At 48.1% G+C, this 21,018-nt stretch overlaps 1 protein-coding gene across 1 annotated transcript; it reads left to right on the forward strand.

Moving 5' to 3' along the window:
• The first annotated feature begins 430 nt into the window (after positions 1-430).
• Positions 431-1,612, forward strand: SMIM17 (small integral membrane protein 17). The gene is made up of 3 exons (XM_004616991.1): positions 431-587; positions 853-944; positions 1,502-1,612. Exons 1-3 carry the CDS (start codon positions 431-433, stop codon positions 1,610-1,612), a joined length of 360 nt encoding a protein of 119 aa, XP_004617048.1.
• The last annotated feature ends 19,406 nt before the right edge of the window (positions 1,613-21,018 follow it).

Below are 21,018 nucleotides of genomic sequence, written 5' to 3' on the forward strand. Positions count from 1 at the left end.
CATGTGTACACTTGCATGTATGTGTGTCTGCACTTGTGCATATGTGTATTTGTGTGTCCTCTGTTAGCATGTGTGTGTTTGCATGCATGAGTGTCTCTGCATGTGTGGATGTGTGTATTTGTTTATATGTGTGTCTGTAGCATAGGTATATATTTATATGTATGTGTGTCTGTTTGCATGTGTGCATTTGTGTGAATGTCTCTGTATTAACACGTGTGTATTTGCATATGTGTGTTTGCACATGTGTATTTGCATGTATATGTGTGTTGGCACAGGTGTGACTGAAGTCCCTGTTCCTTTCTTCTTGCTCTTTGTCCCACTGCTATGCTGGTGTCTCATGGGCTCTCAGGCTGGGCCACAGGGCTGGAGAGTGACTGATACGGTATCTGTCCCCTTCAGGTTCTGAAGGGCCCAGACAGGCCAGACGGAAATGCAGAGCCTCAGATCCGAACACTTCCGGGGGCTGCTGGAGCCAGAGAGGATCCAGACGCTGCTGCCTCAGGAGAACAAGGCCTGGGGGCAGCGCGGTACCTTCGACCATGACTGGGTGGCTGTGGAAGTGGGTGTCAGTGACAGTGAGGACAAAGGTAAGGGCACAGCAGTGAGAAAGGGTAGGGCCAGGAGGGAAGATCCAGGGTGGGCAGAGCCATAGAGGGCAGATCAGGGGGTTAGAACTTGGGGGCGCGGTTCATGTGCTGAGCCCCAGGTCAGAGCCTGGGGACAGCTATCATGGAGGCCTGCCTGGAAGAAGCTGTGTTACCTATGTGACTGGGGGCAAGTGAACCAGGTGAAGGAAGGCGGGACCCAAAGTCTTGTCCTTCAGTCCCACTCACTCTCCTTTCCCTCTGGCAGAGTCTCCCGAGGAGGTGGATTTCCCCCAGGAGTGGAGCCCTATGGATGAGGATGAGGAAGAGCAGGAGGAGGAGGAGCTGGAGGAACACCAGGTGAGTTGGGCCCTTTTCTCCAGTATCCCCTGCAGCTCTTGGTGTGTTGTCATTTAAAGTTTGGGGAGCCTGAAGTTTCCCTGTTTCACAAAGGTTGTTTGGGGGCTAGTAGCCCCCCAGGATGCTCCAGGGGTGAGCCAGTGCCCCCACATGCGCCTTTGGAAACTTTTATCCCTGCATCATGGGCCAGGGTTCTGCCCTTTAAGGTGTGTACTGGTGAGGGCCCAGGCATACAACTGTTGCCTGTCAACTGACCATGGAACTTTGTCTAAGCCTGTGTCACTTCCTCCAGGCCTGTGTGACCACCCTGGGGACAGTCACACAGTGGCAGAATTGCCTGCTAACACATTTTCTGAGAAAGCACCCTGTCTTTAAGTGCTGTCCAGCTGGATGCCATGAACCTTCGTGTCTTTCTTCCTGCCAGGCCGCTCCCCCTGAGATTCTGACGCCCACAGATTCCCTTGTGTTCATGAACTCCCAATCCCATATTCTCTGTGACTTTCAGGGGACAGTGAAGTGCCTTATTTCTAACCTCTGTCCATCCCCCTCTGTTGCAGGGCTTTGTGGAATGGCGGAGAGCACCACAGCACGTGCCCATCATGCTGGTGGTTTGCGTGCTCTTCCTGTTCCTGGTTTTGACGGGGATGCCCATGATGCTGATGGTCTAACTGTCCAGGCACCATTAGTGGATCCAGGTCATGCTGGATAGTGGCTGCTGCCCTGGACACTCCCGAGATTATTTTAAAAAAATTTACTTTTCTGACATGAGGTGTTACATTGCCATATTTTACTGAACTGAAGACACTGTGAGTTGCAAGTTGCATGTTTTTTTCCTGTACCACTGAGGAAAAATGTTACTTAATGGTCAGATGCCACCAAGTGGCAGATCCACACTGGCTTTAGAGAAGGTAACCAGAGCATTGACATCTGTCAGCTGTCTTCTTGTTGGAGGATCTTTGGGTTCCTCAGATTGTGGCACACGGTGTTGTCAGAGGCAGAATTTTGTTTCTTGATGTTATTACACATGGTCCTTACGTCTGTCTTCTTGTGAGAGATTGGCTTCATTTCTGTTAAGTTTTGGCTTCATGGCTCAGGATGCGCAGAAGAAAAGACTTTTACCCTTCTGGGTGCTTCTGACTGGTCTCTGCACACTGAGTTTTGTCCATGCCTAGCTGTCGGGAAGAGTCTGCATGTGAAGCAAGACAGCCCAGGAGCCGACCACAGACTTTCATTCCCTTGGCAAGGTGTTCATTCTTCCACCTCATGAGTTTCTGTGATTGATAGTATTCTTTGTTTCCTAGAAAATTCTCACTCTCCTATGATGTGTTGATTGCTAAAGTTTAATGACACTGCACTATTTTACTATTTTACCAGTTAGCAAAGCTATTTCCTTTATTTGGGCCCATGGTCTCTCTGCCTTACAATTTCTGTTTGTGATTTGCTATTAACAGGTTTTTTCAAAGTAGTATTTATTTACTCTCATTTTTCCAGGGAACTAACGTCAGATTTATTTATATTCATTTCCCCCTCTAGTTTGCTTTTAAAAAGTATTTAAATGCTTTGCACAAAAATTTAGCTTGAATATTTTATTTGATAGACTGTGCACTTGATCCTATAAATGCATTCTGGTTATAGCTTGGGAACACCTTAAAATTTGTTAATTTGTTAATTTATGTTGTTTAAATGGTATAATATTTCTAAAAAAGTATTTTGGAACTCAGTCGTTGGGTTGTTCTTATTAAAAAATACTTTAATTCTTAGATTTCTGCACTGGCTCATCATAGATAATGCATTTGCTTTTGAAATGCTTGAATTGTGGCCATGTTCGTTGTTTGTTCACATTTCACAGTCAATTAGGATGTACATATATTTTCCATCTGTAGAATAAAAATTCTCCATGTCTGTCAGTTGTCAATTTTACACTTACACTACTTATTCATGTCTTGTATTTCTTTGCTCTGCCCTGTCTGTCAAAAACCAGCCAGGTTATGCAAACACCTGTTAGTATGACTGTTTGCAAACCTATGTGAACAATCATCTTTGCTTTCTGTATTAAGCAGCTGTGTGACCTGACACATGTAAGTCAGCATTGTTATGTCATTGGCACTTTGGTTGTACATAAGCACCAAGCTCAGAGCCGGACTTAACAGTCGGCGCTTCAATAAATGTCATCACAATCTGATTCGAAATCTGTCAAATAGACATGGCCCTGACCCTGGGCACCCTGCTCTGCAGTGTTGGTTGCTAGTGGGTGAGACTGATTGACTTAGGTGTCGCATTTATAGATTTGAGAGTGGGGTGCTGTGAGAATCCGGGTGCAGCGGGAACCAGAGTGGTGAGCCCTTGATGCGACTTTCTTCCTGCGTGACCTCTGGTGATCTATTCTGGTCTTGGGTTCCATGGGGCCGAAGTCGGGGTCTGAGGATGGATATACGGAGTGTGGAAAGGCAACAGTCACCATGGATGTTGGGCACTGTGGGTCGCCACTACTCCAGGTGACTGTGCGGGGCAAACTTCAGAAGTCCCCACTGGCTGCGCGCGCGTGACCTCTGTGGCACCGGGGCTGAAGACCCGCCGGAAGAACCCTGCTCAGGCCCTTTCTCTCTGTTCCTGCTGTTGTCTCCTCACCCAGCCTGAGAGTAAGAAAAGAAAACTCCAAACCGTTCCCCATTTGTGCCACCAGGAAAGGGCCAAGCGTGTTCTTTGAGGTCATCCTCAGGTCACCATCTGCCCCAAATTATCTCCCATGGTCCCTGTGCCCTCAGCGGGACAATATGGCCCAATGTAATAGACCTGAAACATTTACAAAGGGACAGAGATAGTAGAGGCAGGGTAAGACAATTTGCTTTGTACACGGCCAACCCCATTTTGATCCCCTGCCCCCCAAACAGAGTCAGAAGTGAGTCCTGAGCACAGAGCCAGGAGTCATCCCTGAGCACTGAGTCCTGAGTGAACCCTGAGCACAGAGGCAGGAATCAGCCCTGAGCACAGAGCTGCCCCGTAGAGGCGACCCCACTACAGCTCTGGCAGGAACAGTCCCTCTTGCTTCTGTCCCCAGTGGGTGGCATTTGGTTTTGGCCGCATTTGGTTGTGGGACATCAGGTGTAGAAATGGTCCCTTCTTGTCCCTGCTTCCCACTCCAGGTGCAGTGGCATTGGGGGTTGTAACAGAACGAAGTTTCTATGGGAAAACTGAAGCCTCCAGACCCCTTTTCTGAGCTCATTTGAGCACATGTGCATGACATGCAGAAGCAGCTGGATATTCCAGGGCGCTGATGGTGACCGTGACATCCACAGGACCATTGGCACAGACAGGTTATCACAGGAGAATTCGGTGGGAGGAAAGCTAGGTGGCCCCCCGTGTGAATGTGGGGGGACAGTACAGACCTCCATGTGAGGCACTGACTCTCCGAGGCCACGGGTGGGTGGGGCAGTGCTGCGGTGCCTGGAGGGAGGGGCCGTGCATGGGGCAGGTGCCTGATGTCAGCATCTGGTGGGTGCCTGGTATCCCCTGTTGTCATTTAAAGGAAGAACTGAGGAAAAGGCAGAAAGGAGAGAACTGCTTTCTCTTTTTAGGTTTTTGGGTCACACCTGGTGATGGTCAGGGATTGCTCCTGGCTCTGCACTCAGGAATCACTCCTGGTGGTGCTTAGGGGACCACATGGGATGCCGAGGATCAAACCCAGGTCAGCCACATATAAGGAAGACTCCCGACCCTCTGTACTATTGCTTGGCCCCCTCTTCTCTTTTCTTTTTGGCCTTTTGGATCACAACCAGTGATGCTCAATGGTCACTCCTTGCTCTGCACTTAGGAGGTGTTCGGGGGACCAAATGGGATGCCGAGGATTGAACCGCAGTCATGTGTGTACAAGGCAAACACCCTACCCGCTGTGCCCAGTGGGTATGACTTTCCCAGGCAACACTGCAGGCTCTGCTGCACCCACCGTGCAAGGACAGGTCAGCAAGGCTGGAGAGGGAAGGGGCGGGCAGGAGTGCAGTGTGGTCCAGAGTCCATAAATACCCATGTCCAGTCTCCATGGACACGGTGCCCATGGCAGCCTCATGCTGAGAATTGGCTCCAAGGGACATTGCATTTGTTTGGGCTGGTCTTTTTGTTGTTGTTCACACCCCTCTATTCTCTGGGATTACTCCTGGCTCTGTACTCAGGAATTACTCCTGGCGGTGCTTGGAGGACCATATGGGGTACCAGGGACAAAACCTGGGTGGGCCTTGTGCAAAGCAACCTCCCTCCCGAGCTGGTGGTAATATGGATTTGATGTGCATATGTTTGTTAGCATAATGCTATATTTCATTTGATCTGAGATTTTATGTATTTATTTAGGCCACACCCAGAGGTCTCAGGGCTTACTTCTGGTTCTATGTTCAGGGATCTCTCTTTGCAGGCTCCAGGGCAATATGGAGTGCCAGGGATCAAACCTGGGTCGGTGTGCAAGACAAATGCACTGTCTGCTGGGCTCTCTCCAGCCCTTGAACTGATCTCTTAAAGTGGGTTTTCTCTGTTTATAGATTAATATGATGTCAGATTTAATTTACAGTGAGACCTACAAAAATACTTGTAATAAGTCTACTGAATGATTCATGAGAAGAATTTATTCAAGATTGTTTGCATGTTCACGTTTTGATTCTCCAGTATATAATAAAGTGTGGCTGGTGAGGCTGCACCCCCTAGTGTTGACAGATCCACACACACATGCTGTGTAATACTACATAGGTGCTAGTATCATAGAACCATGTATGCCACGAAATGAAGTTATGTGAAACTGGTGTATGTATTTTTTTTTACTTTTTATTTTTTTTTAAATTTTATTTTATTAAATCACCGTGTGGAAGATTACAATGCTTTCAGGCTTAGGTCTCAGTTATACAATGCTGAAACAACCATCCCTTCACCAGTGCCCATATACCACCACCAAAAAAAAAAAAAAAAACCACACAGTACACCTCCCATCCCGCCCCCCCACCCCCTACCTTGTAACTGATAAGTTTCATTTTACATTCTGTTTACTTTGGTTACATTCAATATTTCAACACAAACCTCACTATTGCTGTTAGGAGTACCCCACTACATTCAGACCTACTGTGAAGACAAATAAGGTCGCGCGGCCGCTACTGTTTTGAATTTATGTACTTTAACAAGAAGTCCAGGGAGATTTCTTCCAGATATTAGATCATTGCAGGCTTGAAAACCCCTGGTGTATGTATTGAATGTTGCATCTGCCATGTACAATAGTACATAGTAATATGTTATATGTGTATGAATACTTTATATATTCTCATTCTGTGTTCTGTATTTTGTGTATGTTGTTTCTGTATTTCCGCTCCTTCCCTTCAGTGAGGTTGGTGATTGCACGTCTGTTCATGATGGGATTTTGTACACATGGTTTGCCACCTGCACCCTCCCTTGTAGTGTCCATGTCCCTCCTTGGGGGTGTGGACACCTGTGGTAGCTCCCAGCTCTTCAAATTGAGGGACTGTTGAGCCCCAGGCCTGCTGAGTTACAGTACCGCAGTGAGAGTGGCTCTGACGGTTGCATGTCATCAGAGCTGGGCTGCGCAGATGTCAGCTGAACTGCGCAGGTTTTGCCAGATCTGGGTTATGCCAGATGTCACATGTGTGGGTCCAAGCAGCACACATGTGTGGACACCTTCCTCTAGGTGCGGGTGGTGAGTGGGAGTGTGTGGTTGTCATCTGTGCAGTGTTGCTTGTTTCTGATTTTTCCAATTGTCTTCATAGGCTTAAGGGTTCAACGGACTCAGGTGTGGTGTGGCAGTGAACAGGCTGTCAGCCCTGTGCACTGGAGGGAGTGGGATGACCTGGCGTCAGGGCTGTCCAGCCTCTGCCTTTAGAAAGACCACAGGGGGCGGGGGCCTGGAAAGGCACCAACACCTCACTCTGTGGCTTCCAGAAGCGCTGTCTTATGCAGACAGATGCGGACACCAGTGGCTGCATCGCCTGGGGGCTCCTCACCAAAGTGCTTTTCCATCACCCCACCACGGTGAGTATTTCTACCCATGACCCAACTATCAGACATTATTTGTTCGTGAAGTTTGTTTGTTTTTGTTTTATTCACTCTTACATTACAAAAAAATTACCACTGTGCATAAGATCGTGTGGTTTTCTTTATCAATCTGACTCAAGTTCCTGAATTCTGGCCCACTTATATAGCCCTAATGACAGGACCTCTCCAATCTCTCTCTCTCTTTCTCTCTCTCTCTCTCTCTGGCTTTGGGGCCACACCTAGTGTTGATGCTCAGGGCTTACTCCTGACTCTGCACTTAGGAATTACTCCTGGTGGTGCTCAGGGGAACAATGTAGATGCCAAGTATCAAACCTGGATTGGCGGCGTGCAAGGCAAGCCCCCTCCCCACTGTACTGTCGCTCTGCCCCCTTGGGGAAGTGGCATTTCAGTGCCAATGGATTTCCAGCATGTGGTCCGTGGAAAGGACACAGAGTGGCTGATAATGGAGCTGGAGTGGAGGTGGCTGCTGCATTGTGTTCCAGAGATGTAGCCTTGCCTTTGCCTCCTTTCCTGTCCCAGTACCACAGAGCAGGGCCTCAGAAGATCCTGAGAGGGGACCAGAAGCTGTTGCCTTTGCTCTTTCGCAGCTTCTGTCTGGGTCCTGTGTGACAGTGACACTCGGGCAGGAGTGTGAAAGACATTGTTTTCCTGCAAACCAGGCAGGGCAGAGACACAGAGCCCCTGACCAGGCCACTGGGGTGTTCCAGGGACCCCAAGTAGCACCTTCAGGCTGCCAGCAGAGTTGGCCTAGAATTTCCAGGAAGTTAGATGAAAAGAATACCCATCAAAGGCTGCAATAGACACTCCAGACCCACTGTCCTCCCAGAGAGATCCCACCTGTTTCAGTGCCACTGTGAGGACCGTCAAGAGGACCGTGACTTGCCCCCAGGAACACCAGCCTGTATCTCAGACCTCAGAACTGCAGGTCTGCAGTCCCATCTTACCGATGGGCTCTCTGTTCTCTCTCTCTCTTTTTCTCTTCCTCCCTCCCTCCCTCCCTTCTTCCTTCCCTCCCTCCCTCCCTCCCTCCCTCCCTCCCTCCCTCCCTCCCTCCTTCCTTCCTTCCTTCCTTCCTTCCTTCCTTCCTTCCTTCCTTCCTTCCTTCCTTCCTTCCTTCCTTCCTTCCTTCCTTCCTTCCTTCTCTTCCCTCCCTCCCTCCCTCCCTCCCTCCCTCCCTCCTTCCTTCCTTCCTTCCTTCCTTCCTTCCTTCCTTCCTTCCTTCCTTCCTTCCTTCCTTCCTTCCTTCCTTCTCCTCCCTCCCTCCCTCCCTCCCTCCCTTCTTTCTTTCTTTCTTTCTTTCTTTCTTTCTTTCTTCTTTCTTTCTTTCTTTCTTTCTTTCTTTCTTTCTTTCTTTCTTTCTTTCTTTCTTTCTTTCTTTCTTTCTTTCTTTCTTTCTTTCTTTCTTTCTTTCTGCGTCACACCTGGCATTGCTCATGGGTTACTCCTGGTTCTGCACTCACGAATTACTCATGGAAGTTGGCCTAGAAGTTGGCTCGGGTTACCTTGTGGGATGCTGGGGATCAAATCCAGGTTGGCTGCATGCAAGGTAAATGACCTTCCTGCTGTGCTATTGCTCCAGCCCCAGTTCTGTTTCTTTAAGAGTGATAAGATCTCAAAAAAATTCTATTGGGGATTGAGGAGGAGGAGATCACATTTAAATACACATTTATAAGCTTTAAAAATGTAACCTGGGGGGCTGGAGCAATAGCACAGTGGGTAGGGCGTTTGCCTTGCACGCGGCTGACCCAGGTTCGATTCCCAGCATCCCATATGGTCCCCTGAGCACTGCCAGAAGTCATTCCTGAGTGCAAAGCCAGGAGTAGCCCCTGAACATCGCCGGGTGTGACCCAAAAAGCAAAACAAAAAACAAAAAAACCCCAAAATTGAAAAATAAAATGTAACCTGGGCCCAGAGCGATAGTACAGTGGGTAGGGTGTTCGCCTTGCCTGTGACTAATGCAGGTTCAATCCCTGGCATCCCTTATGGTCCCCGAGCCATCAGGAGTGATGGGATCTAGTCATCAGAGCACTATCCTGTATCCCACAAACAAACAAACAAACAAACAAACAAACAAACAAACACAAATGCTGTCTGGACAGAAGTTACCCCCAAGATATGAACTGTCACCCTGCGAGCCCATGTGGTGCTGCCATCGTCCAGTACCTGTGGCATAGCCCAGCCCTGGTGCTTCCTGCCCTGACTGAGGGCTGTGCTGCCTCGCAACTATACATCCCAGAGATTCTCTGCACAGCACACCCAGCTGGCGGCTGAGTGTAACCAGGAGCCCAGAAAGACACCTTCGCTGGGGGCTATGACAGGTGTCTCACCCTGCAGAGGCACAGTCCCTGAGAGCAGCTCAGTTGGTCTGATCCTGGTCCCCCTGGAAAAACAGCAAGAATAAAGTGCAGGGCGCTGGGCAGCCTTCTGAGGCAGCGAGTGGAAGGGGCCTTGCAGGGAACCTAGGCACTGCCCAGTGCCATCCTGCTGGCTGTGATCCCAACAGAGGGAAAGTGAGATTTGGTGAGAGGCACGTCAAGACTAAATGTTCAGCATTGCTGCAGGCTCGACTCAACACCCCTTCATCATCCCTTCACCTTCCTTCGTCTGTACTGGGCCTCCTTGGACCTGCCCCACACAGACCCTGTCCTGGCCCCGGCCCAATGATGGACCTTCCAGTCACACACCTGTGCCCTCCACAGCTGCAAATCCACACAAGCCCATGACCTCCAGCCTCCAGGGGGAGCCCAGGACAGTCCTGGGACCTTTCTGCCTTGGGAGGCCACAAGACCCTGCACTTCCCCAGTCACATTTCACCTGCAAGATCTTATTTTTTTTGGCTTTTTGGGTCACACCCGGCAATGCACAGGGGTTACTCTTGGCTTTGCACTCAGGAATTACTCCTGGCGGTGCTTAGGGGACCATATGGGATGCTGAGAATCGAACCTGGATCGGCCGCATGCAAGGCAAATGCCCTACCCGCTGTGCTATTGCTCCAGCCCCTACAAGATCTTCTTGTTCCAAGTGCACGTGCACTTACTAAGTACCTGCTGGATGCACCCTGGGAAACGCATTGGGTGCAGAGGCTGCTTGAAAGTCCCAGGGTAACATGGAGAACCAGAAAGCTGACAACCCCTGGCCAGACTATGAGGGATTCATGAGAGAAATAACAGATGGGGAGGACGGGGAGGTGGGCAGTGGGTGTGGTCAAGGGTGGGACAGTCTGGTGGCATGGCAGACAGCAGGGCAGACAGTGACGGGAGGTGGGGCAGGAGGTAGTGGGAAGCATATTAGACCACGGCCCAGGGAAGGGTGGTGGGAGTGCAGGTGCCAGCTGGGGCGACTGGAGACTCAGCTTCCACCATGGGGAGGTCAGACCTTGCCCAGGCCCAGAGTATGTGGAGGGTCTGCAGAATCAAAGCTAAGACTCCTCTCACCCATGCCCTCCCGCATTGGAGAGGGAAGATTTCGATCACTTACTATTATTATTGTTTTGGATATGGAAGAATAATAGAATGATTTCTCCAAGACTGGTAGATCTATAAGTCTGGGGTTCAGAAAGGGGGTATTAAGCGCAGAGCTCTGAGGAGACCCAGGTCTCTGCATGAAGATCAGCCATAGGGAGCAGGAGCAGCACAGCGTTAGGAGTCAACCCACCCACGTTCATTTGCTGGCACTGGGCACTGGGGGTTTCCCAGCACCACAGGCCCAAGCTGCATCACATCATTGGGGCTTTGAGCTGAATGTGAGCCAGTTAGCTGAGACTCACCAGCATGTCCCCCAGATCTCCTGAGCAGGGAGGGAAAGTGGAAGGGAGGGAAGGCAGAAGAAGAGAAAGAGCTGAGAGGGAAGGGGCAGGGAGAGAAGGCAGAAGAGAAGGCAGGGGCAGGGAGGGAAGGGAAATGGAAGGAAGGGGCAGGGAGGAAAGGGACAGGGAAGGAAGGGGCAGGGAGGGAAGGCAAAGGGAGTAAAGGAATGGGAGGGAGGGGGCAGGGAGGGAAGAGGCATGGAGTGAAGGCAGAAGGGAAGGCAGGGGCAGAGAGGGGCCAGGTTCCTAGGGAGCTCTGGGAGGAGGAGCCCTGGAGAAGCCCCACAGAGGGACCCCAGTGACCTCCAGTCTTGCATGCATGCAGAGAGCGGGGAGGTCTGAGGTCAGGGAGGAGGTGGTCCTGGGCCTGGACCCTGCCAAGCCTCATTAATGGCAGCCAGTAAGGACTCCTTGGGGAATAGGGGTGCCCAGAGCCTGGGCCTGGCTCAGGATGGAGCAGCCTGGCACTGCCTCTGGCTCCCAGGTGACAAGAACCAGGAAACACATTATCTTCTGGCCACCTCCCACCCTCCCATTGCTCCTCTGCTCCCTCCTGCCCCCTCCTCTGGGTTTGGGGAGCCCCAGATGCCCCTACTCTGGCTGGGTCTGGCTGCTAGTGGGAAAGGAGCAGGTAGGACATATCTGGGTGCAGGTGCATCTCCAGCTGTGTTGCCCCTAGCTCTGGACTGTGGGCTGCAGACCCCACGGGCAGGTTTATTTGTTCAGGTCAACATGAAGACCCCAAAGGCCCCTGCAGTCTCTGCACACCCACCTCCCTGGCCTTGCTGTCCTGGAGACAGTGGATTTTTATATTAGTTTAGTTTCTTTGTCTATGTCTCTGTCTCTCTTTCTTTCTTTGCTACATTCATTTGTGCTCAGGAGTTACTCCTGGCTCTGTGCTCAGAAATCATTCCTTGCAGTGGTTGAGTACTGTATGGGGTGTAAAGAATTGAACCTGGGCTGGCAGCATGCAAAGCTGGTACCCCACCCGCTGTGCTATCTCTCTAGCTGCACTAATTTAGTTTATTTCTTTACTGGGGGGCTTCTACCCATGTCTAGGTGGGTGAGTTAGTGTGAATGTGTGTTTGAGAATGTGTGTGTGTGAGTCAGTGTGTGAAAGTGTGTCAGTCTGTGAATATGTGTATGTGAATTTGTGTATGAGTGTCTTTGTGCTTGAGTTAGTGTGAATGTATGTTTGAGAGTGTCTGTGAAAATGTGTGAGTGTGTGTGGGTGTGAGAGTGAGATTGTAGGGGTGTGTGTGAGAGGGTGTGACTGTGTGATTCTATGTATGTGTCAGATTGTGTGTGTGTGAGAATGAATGTGTGAGGGTGTGTATGTGAGTGTATGTCTGAGTGGATATGAGATGTGTGAGCTGTGTGTGAGCATAAAGAGTTGTGTGTGTGTGTTTGTGTGAAGGTGCCTGTGAGAGTGTGTGAGTGCGTTGAGCAGCTGTGTGGGCAGCCCTCTGGGCAATGACATGCTGGTGGCACTGACTGCACTGGTCCTGCAGCTGGCCCACCTGCCACTACTGGGTGCTGCTGATATGAGCATCATGCCACCACAGGCGCTGGCACACATACTCACAGTCTGGGTGTAGCTGTACATGAGCATCACGATGGGTAGCACCAAAGCCATTCTGCTGGCCACCGTGGCGCTGGACAGCTGCCTGGCCGACACCAGCCCTTGTGCCCTGCTGTGCTCAGGCCACCTGTGCTGGCCACCTGGGCCGGGATGCTGGGCCTGGAGCTGTGCGTGCTGGCCACCCGGTGAGTACTTTCTCTGTCAGCTGCCTGCCGTGCCCAGGACAGCCTTCAATCGCACGCCTGTGCACACCCATTCTTGGCTGCCACTTGCCTTCATCCTTGCCTCTATTGTTTCATCTTGACTGCCATGTCCACACTGCCCATGTGCAGTGCTGCCCCAAGGCACTGGCCACCTGCAGCTTGTACCTGCTCTCATGACCCACCATGCCCCGTCCAGGCGCCAAAAGCTGGTGGCCATTTGCTACCTGGTGGTCATGCCCCTACTGTACTTGCTCATCTACATTCTTTGGAACTGGCCTGCTCTGGCGTGGCCCCTCTGTGTGCAGCTACGCTCCTGCATCCTGTACCATCCTGTCTGTGTGTCCGTCGAGGCAGTGTAAACTCTAAGGTGTCTACGTCAGGAGGATGTTCTCTTCATTACATCTGAGGGCAGCAGAGACAGGGCAGCTGGGAAGGCCTGGCCCTGCATGCAGCAGACCTGGGTTTCCCTGCCCCTGCCCCTGCCCTCACCATACACGGTCCCACCATGGAGGTGCAGCTCCAAAAACAAATTAAATACCGTGATCAGTGCACCACATGTGAGCCATGGCCAGTGCAGGGATTCAAGAGGGACCCAGAGCCTTCACTGTTAGTGGTGGTCACAGAGCTGAGAAACCAGGTTTGAAGTGGTCAGACCACTCCTTCCTGGCCACAATGAGGCCACTCTGTGAAGCACACATGGACGGCAAGTGCTCTACTGCTCACAAGGACCTCCCATGTGTGGCCACCAGCTGCAGCGTCACCTCCTGAGGCTGACAGTACCGTGAGCCTCTTTGTACCCCTAAAGAGGAAACAGACACAATAGGGACCGTGGACATGTGTGTTAGTGTGCGGGGGCCACGGGTGGCCACTTCTCCCAACAGAGAGTCAGGCTGGACCCAGGCAGAGGCAAAGACAAGTGTGGCTCAGCGCTATTTCAGCTGTTTTTTTTTCTTTCGGGAAATTCATGCATATTCCTGAGGGAAAACTGGTGTCCATGCAGCTGAGGAACATATGAGAACACACATGGGCAGAAAATGACAGAGCCAGGCCATTAGGCACGCGTGCTTAGTATGTGATGAAGGCAGAGATTGGGATGGCTTTTTCGTGTAGCCTCCATGGGGTCTCAGTGCAATTCTGTTCCTAAGGTTCCACTTTGGCACCCGAGGAGCAGGGTGGGGGTCTCCAGGAGGAGCCAATACCATTTTACACTTCCCGACCCAGAGGCCTTTGAAACTCAGGGGAGAAAGGGTGAAACAAATGCCTTCTTAGTAGAGGAGTGGGGGCAGCTGTTCTGCTCCCCAAGTCTACTTTGAGCCAGAGAGAAGGGGTCCTAGTTTGGTGGGCATCTGTGCATAGCCTTCCTCACTGCTCCTTCCTCTGTGCACCTGCGGCCCTGCTGGGTGCTGTCCCCATGTTCTGTGTCTTTTTTTTTATGAATCACGTGAGGTACAGTTATAGACTTACAAGCTTTCATGCTTATGTTTCAGTCACAAAATGATCGAGCACCCACCCCTCCACCAGTGCCCATTCTCCACCAATGTTCCCAGAATCCCTCCCACCACCACCCATCTCCTCTCCCCCCACCGCTTCTGTGGTAGGTGCATTCCCTTTTACTCTCTATCTCCCTTTGGGTGTTGTGGTTTGCAATACAGGTAACAAGTGGCCATCATGTTCAGTCTTTAGTCTACTTTCAGCACACATCTCCCATCCCGAGCGAGCCCTCCAAGTGGTCCCTTCTGTATTCCAGCTGACTTTTCCCCCAGCATGTGAGGCTGGATTCCAAGCCATGGGGCAATCCTCCTGATATTTATCTCTACTATCCTTGGGTTTTAGTCTCTATTCTGTCAATTTATATTATACAAATAAGTGCAGTCCTTCTATGTGTGTCCCACTCTTTCTGATTAATTTCAGTTAGCATGATACTCTCCATGTTGATCCACTTATATGAAAATTTCATGACTTCCTCTTTTCTAACAGCGGCATAGTATTCCATTGTGTAGATGTACTAAAGTTTTTTTAACCAGTCATCTGTTCTTGGGCACCGTTTTTTTTTTTTAATTCAGATTCTGGCTATGGTAAACAGTGCTGCAATGAACATATAAGTACAGATGTCATTTCTACTATACTTTTTTTGCAACTCTGGAATATATTCCCAGAAGTGGTATTGTTGGGTCAAATGGGAGCTCAATTTCTAATTTTTTGAGAAACGTCCATACTGTTCTAAAAGGGCTGAATCAGTTGGCATTCCCACCAGCAGTGAAAGAGCAGCCCTTTCTCCCCACATCCACGCCAACACCATTTTGTTTTTGTTTTTTTTTTATGTGTACCAGTCTCTGTGGTGTGAGATGATATCTCATTTAAAAATATTTATTAGTGAATCACTGTGAGGTACAGTTACGAACTTATGAACTTTCATGTTTGCATTTCGTTTACGTCCCTCCACCAGTGCCCATTCTCCTCCACCAATGTTCCCAGTATCCCTCCCACCACACCCAGCCCAACACCCACCACCCCACCCTGCCTCTGTAGTAGGGCATTCCCTTTTGTTCTCTCTCCTGTTGGATGTTGTAGTTTGAAATAGAGGTATTGAGTGGCCATCATGTTCGGTCTATAGTCTACTTTTGGCACGCAGCTTTTAACCCGAGTGGGTCCTCCCTGATGACGAAGAACATTTTTTCATGTGCCTTTTGGCCATTCGGATTTCTTCTTTGAGAAAGTTTCTGTTCATTTCATTGCCCCATTTTCTGATGGGATTGGATATTTTCTTCTTGTAGAGTTCAATCAGTGCCTTATATATCCTTGATATTAACCCCTTATCAGATGGGTATTGGGTGAATATCCTTTTCTATTCTGTAGACTGTCTTTGTATTCTGGTCACTGTTTCTTTTGAGGCGACAGAGCTTCTTAGTTTAAGGTAGTCCCATTTGTTTATCTTTGTTTCTACTTGCTTGGTCATGGTGTGCCATCTTTGAAGATACCTTTAGCTTCAATGTCATGGGGGGTTTTGCCGATCTTTTATTCAATGTACCTTATGGATTCTGAACTGATGTTGAAATCTTTAATCCATTTTGATCTGACTTTTGTGTATGGTGTTAGGTAGAGTTCTGAGCCCATTTTATGCATGTAGTTGTTCAGTTTTGCCAGCACCATTTGTTAAAGAGGTTTTCCTTGAGCCACTTCACATTTAGTGCTCCCTTATCAAAGATTATATTATCATATATTTGAGGATGTGTGTAAGGTTATTCAACCTTGTTCCACTGGTCTGCAGCTCTGCCTTTGTTTCAATACCATGCTGTTTTAATTATTACCGCTTTGTCATAGAGCTTGAGGTTGGGGAAGGTGATGCCTCCCATCTTCTTTTTCCCAAGAATTGCTTTAGCTATTCATGGAGGTTTGTTGTTCCATATGAATTTCAGGAGTGTTTTATCCATTTCTTTGAAGAATTTCATGGGTATCCTTATAAGGATCACATTGAATCTGCATAATGCTTTGGGGAGTATTGCCATTTTGATCATGTTAATTCTCCCAATTCATGAGCAGGGGATATGTTTCCATTCCCTCGTGTCCTCTTTTACTTCGTGAAGTAGCATTTTGTAGTTTTCTTTGTACAGATTTAGCTTTACCGCCTTAGTTAAGCTGATTCCGAGACATACTTGATTTTCTGAGACATGATTGTGAATGGGATTGCTTTATTTGTGTCACTTTCTTCTCCCTAATTATTTGTGCATAGGAAGGCCATGGACTTTTGGGTATTGATTTTATAGCCTGAGACTTTACTATACAAGTCTACTGTTTCTAGGATCTTCTTGGTAGAGGCTTTAGGGTTCTCTAAATATAGTATCATATCATTCTCAAATAGTGAGAGCTTGATTTCTTCCTTTCCTATCTGGATGCCCTTAATATATTTTTCTTGCCCGCTATTGCAAGTACGTCAAATACCATATTGAACAGAAGTGGTGAGAGTGGGCATACTTGTCTTGTCCCTGATCTTAGAGGAAAGGCTCTTAGTTTCTCCCCATTGAGGATAATGCTTGCCAAAGTTCCTTTAATACCCATTTTGGTGAGAGTTTTCATCATAAACGAGTGCTGGATCTTGTCAAATGCTTTTTCTGCATCTATCGATACAAGCATATGGTTTTTATCTTTTCTTTTGTTGATATGATAGATTATGTTGCTTGATTTCCGAATGTTAAACCATCCTTGCATCCCTGAGATGAAAACCACTTGATCATGGTATGATCTTTTTGATGAGTTGTTGGATTCTATTTGTTAATATTTTGTTGAGGATCTTCGCATCTGTGTTCATCAGGGATATTGGCCTGTAATTTTCTTTTTTTGTGGTGTCTCTGTTTGCTTTTGGTATAAGGGAGATATGTTCCTCATAGCAGCTGTTTGGGAGAGTTTCTGTTTCTTCAATTTCCTGGAAAAGCTTAAGTAGAACTGGCAATAGGTCCTCTTTAAATGTTAGGAAGAATTTGCTAGTGAATCCATCTGGACCTGTGCTTTTGTTTTTGGGAAGAATTTTGATTACTGTTTCAATTTCCTTGATAGTAGTAGGTCTATTCAGGTATTCCAAATCTTCTTGGTTCAGTCTTTGGAGTTTATAGGAATCCAGGAATTGATCCATTTCTTTTAGTTTCTCTTGTTTCGTGGCATACAGACTTTCAAAGTAGTCTCTAATGATCTTTTGAATTTCTTTGGTTTCTGTTGTGATGTCTCCCTTTTCATTTCTCATTCAGTTTATTAGGGTTCTCTCTCTGTGTGTGTCATTGAAACTCAGGGATATTTGAAGTTTTGCCTTCTGATGGGCCCCTTCACCTGCGTTGCCTCATGGAGTAAGGCTCATCCCCGAGAAGGACCCCCAGACCCCACCGCAGACTCCACACTGGCTGTCTGCCTCAAGCAGACGGCTACCCCGCAGCAGTGTAGACTTCACAGACTTATTTTCATTCCCTCTGAGTGATATTGCTTTCCTTGGTTGCTTTAGCTTCCTAGTCAGGAAATATTTCTCCAGACTTGACAGCTTTCTATGGCTCATTTTTATTAAAAATGCTGGAATATTGAATAACTAAAACTCACTATGAATGATTTTATAAATCATGGTGCTTTAATTGAAAAAAATTGGTCCTTCTCTCCTGGAAGGGAGCATAACATGACACATGCCATAACCATGATGCCAGACCCGGCGCCAGGCTGCTTCATTTGGGGCACCCCGGAGGGGGATGGGTGAGACCCCTCCCCAACCCAAGGGACTCAGTTCCTGCAGCTGAAAACCTTCAGAATTCAACCACTGCCATGCTCACAACAACTTTCCACATGCTTGGGCCAAGCCTCACCCATGAGTGAACCTATTCCTGGACTGCGCAACAACTCATACCTTACACCACACCACCCATACTCTAAGAGTACCGTACCACATTTTATGGGGTTTAAAGTAAGAGACAACCAATATTAGGGGCTGGAGCGATAGCACAGTGGGTAGGGCGTTTGCCTTGCACGCGGCTGACCCAGGTTCAAATCCCAGCATCCCATATGGTCCCCTGAGCACCGCCAGTAGTAATTCCTGAGTGAAGAGCCAGGAGTAAATCCTGTGCATCGCTGGGTGTGACCCAAAAAGAAAAAAAAGAGATAACCAATCTTAGAGGAAAATTTTTTTTACATATATATGCATATATATATGCACACTAGGCTCAACCTTTAGCAACATGTTAATGATCTCTTATAGAAGAGCTTAATGGTACCTAGGTGAAATGCAACAATCTTCACACTATTTCCTCTAAGGACACTTTTTATAGCATTTTCGGCATTTTTTCATAAAAAAACAATAACAAAATAAGTTATTTTGGTTCTGCTTTGGGGCAGAGGTTGGAATTCAGGATTGAAACATCCAAAATATGGTGGTGGGAAGGTGTAATGGTAGTGGGATTGGTGTTCAAATCTTAAATGTAATCAAATATTGCAAACTACTTTATTAAATAAAAAAGTAATAAAATTGTACTTTTGAAAAAAAAGATAATTAAAAATATGTTTTCTTACAGTTAAAGCAATGTGTTTACAGTGGTGTCAACTTTCATGATCTGGGCATCTGCAGCTCTCTGCCTTCATAACTGCCAAAATGCCCAGGACCCTCCACCCATATCCCTAGTTGGACTCCCAGTCTTGGCTCTTTGCTTCTCTTCCAGCACCTCTTCCAGTTTCCTCCCTTCTCTTCCAGTTTGTTATCAGTTGATAATACCTGTGATCTTAATTTGATTCCCTGACCACCATGGGTGAGTGAGACTGTTTTGTGCTTGTGCTTTTCCCTCGGCTCATTCTGCTCAGCACGATGCACTCCAGCTCCATGAATTCAGGGATGTGCAGGATTGTATTTCCTCACAGCTGCAGACTCTTCTTTTCCCTCCCTCCCTCCCTCCCTCCCTCCCTCCCTCCCTCCCTCCCTTCCATTTTCCATCCAAGCACCTGGCAGTGCTCAGCAGCCACTCCTGACTCTGCACTTAGGAATCACTCCTGGTGGTGTTTGGGGAACCATATGGGATGCCAACAATTGAACTCAGGTCAGCCACATGCAAGACCAGAGTATAACTGCTGTGTCCCAAACTGCATATGTACCACAGCTCCTTCACCCCATGTTCTGTCTCACTGTCTAAGCACCCAGCAGATGTGGTGAACATGCATTCTTTCAAGCAGTGTTTTTGCATTTCTGGGTGGCTAGATAACATCTCTGGTTGTATGGAACCTCTGATCTTGGTGTTTTGAGATATCTCCAAGGTGTTTCAAGGGAGGTTCTCTTTTCCCAACTCCCTGCCAACACTGGGTGTTGTGAGTATTTTCTTTTTTAGGGGACCACATTCAGAGATTTTAAGAGGTTGTTCTTGGCTCTGCATTCAGGAATTACTCTTGGCAGTGCTCAGAAGACCATATGGGAAGCTTAGGATTGAACATGGGTCTGCTTATGTGCAAGACAAGTGCCCTATCTGCTATATTATTGATCTTTCCTCCAGTTTTTTTGTTTGTTTTGGGCCACATCTGGCAATGCTCAAGGCTTACTCCTGGCTTTGTGTTAAGGAATCACTCATATTGGGGTTTGGAGGACCATTTTGGGTGCTGGGGATTGAAGCTGGGGCAGCCACATGCAAAGAAAAACCCTAACTGCTGTCCTAACACTCTGGTTTTATTGTAAAGTATTGTAAAGTTCTGGGGGTAAACCTCCAACTGGGTTCCCCAGGCTAAATCCCAGGGGTCCAAGAGACAGGATGTCCTGAGGCACCTGGAGACAGAAGAGCTTCCTGGTGGCAAGGTCTCTCCAAATCCAAATGTCACCTCTTGGTCTCTCTCTGACTCTCACCCTCCTGCCATTGTTTTTGGGGTTCAGCCAGGATCAATCTCACATTTCACATCTTCAGACCTTTGCCTTTGTTTGATATGAAGAGTTACCTTCTCACACTGCTGGAAACAGGCTACAGACTTTCACACGGGCAACTGTAAGGTCTCAGACATCATGGATGCAGCAAGCTGCCAGCTGGGGTTTTTTTCCCTAGGGGAGAGTTCCAGAATTGTAGCACCTGCATTCTGCTCACCATTTGACACTGCTATGTGCCTGGTCTGCCTGTTCTGAGGAATGAAGCATAATGACATGTGATAAGTCTGAGGAGGGGGGAATTTGCACGATTTATATGAATTTCTGAGTTTTGTAGGAATATCTGTCCTTTCTTCCAATTCATGTAAACTTGGTCCAGGGACTGAAAATGCTGCTCTTCTGGACTCTGTATTTAATCTGAGAAAGGAATACATTCATTATGAATAAAACTGAGATGAAAAATCTCTGACATGACTCCTAGATCCTGCTGTACCTGATGCTACCAGAGCTCTGATTGCTTCCCCCTTGATGAGCCCTTTCCCTCAAACTAGTGTTGACTGCTTTTTAAAAAATTTTCTTTTATTCTTTATTTTCTTTTATTTTTTGTTTTTGGGCACACTTAGCTGAGCTCAGGGCTTACTCTTGCCTCTGCACTCAGGGACCACTCATGGCAGGGCTAGGATGACTCTATGGGGGTGCCTGGATTGAACCTGGGTTAGCTGTATGCAAGGCAAACATCTTACTTGCTGTATTATCTCTCTGGCCCACTTCATCAAATCTATTTGCAGATTAAAAGCCCTAGCATTCAGCTCCATGAATAACTGTGGTCCTCAGAAGAGAACCAAGTGCTCCCTGAACACTCCAGAGCTGGTCCTACCCTCCTGTTTTACCGAGGCATGATGGGGGCCCAGGCCTGTGTCCAGCCTCCCTGTGTGAAGATGGATGGAGGTCCTGTCTGTTCTCCATTTGTCTCTCAGGTATCAGCTCCTCTGCATGGAAGGAACACATGTGCTTCTCGGGCTAGATGATGGTACCCTCTGCATGGACACACTCCTCACCTGAAACTGAGCGAATCTTACTCAGGAGAA

The sequence above is a fragment of the Sorex araneus genome, chromosome 8, assembly GCF_027595985.1.
Source record: "Sorex araneus isolate mSorAra2 chromosome 8, mSorAra2.pri, whole genome shotgun sequence".
Lineage (NCBI taxonomy): Eukaryota > Metazoa > Chordata > Mammalia > Eulipotyphla > Soricidae > Sorex > Sorex araneus.

Excerpts from the sequence above, each read along its gene's own strand:
- SMIM17 (XM_004616991.1), top strand. The coding sequence starts at position 431 with ATGCAGAGCCTCAGATCCGAACACTTCCGGGGGCTGCTGGAGCCAGAG. Across the intron at positions 588-852 it reads CAGTGACAGTGAGGACAAAG|AGTCTCCCGAGGAGGTGGAT; the intron begins GTAAGGGCACAG and ends TCCCTCTGGCAG. Across the intron at positions 945-1,501 it reads AGGAGCTGGAGGAACACCAG|GGCTTTGTGGAATGGCGGAG; the intron begins GTGAGTTGGGCC and ends CCTCTGTTGCAG.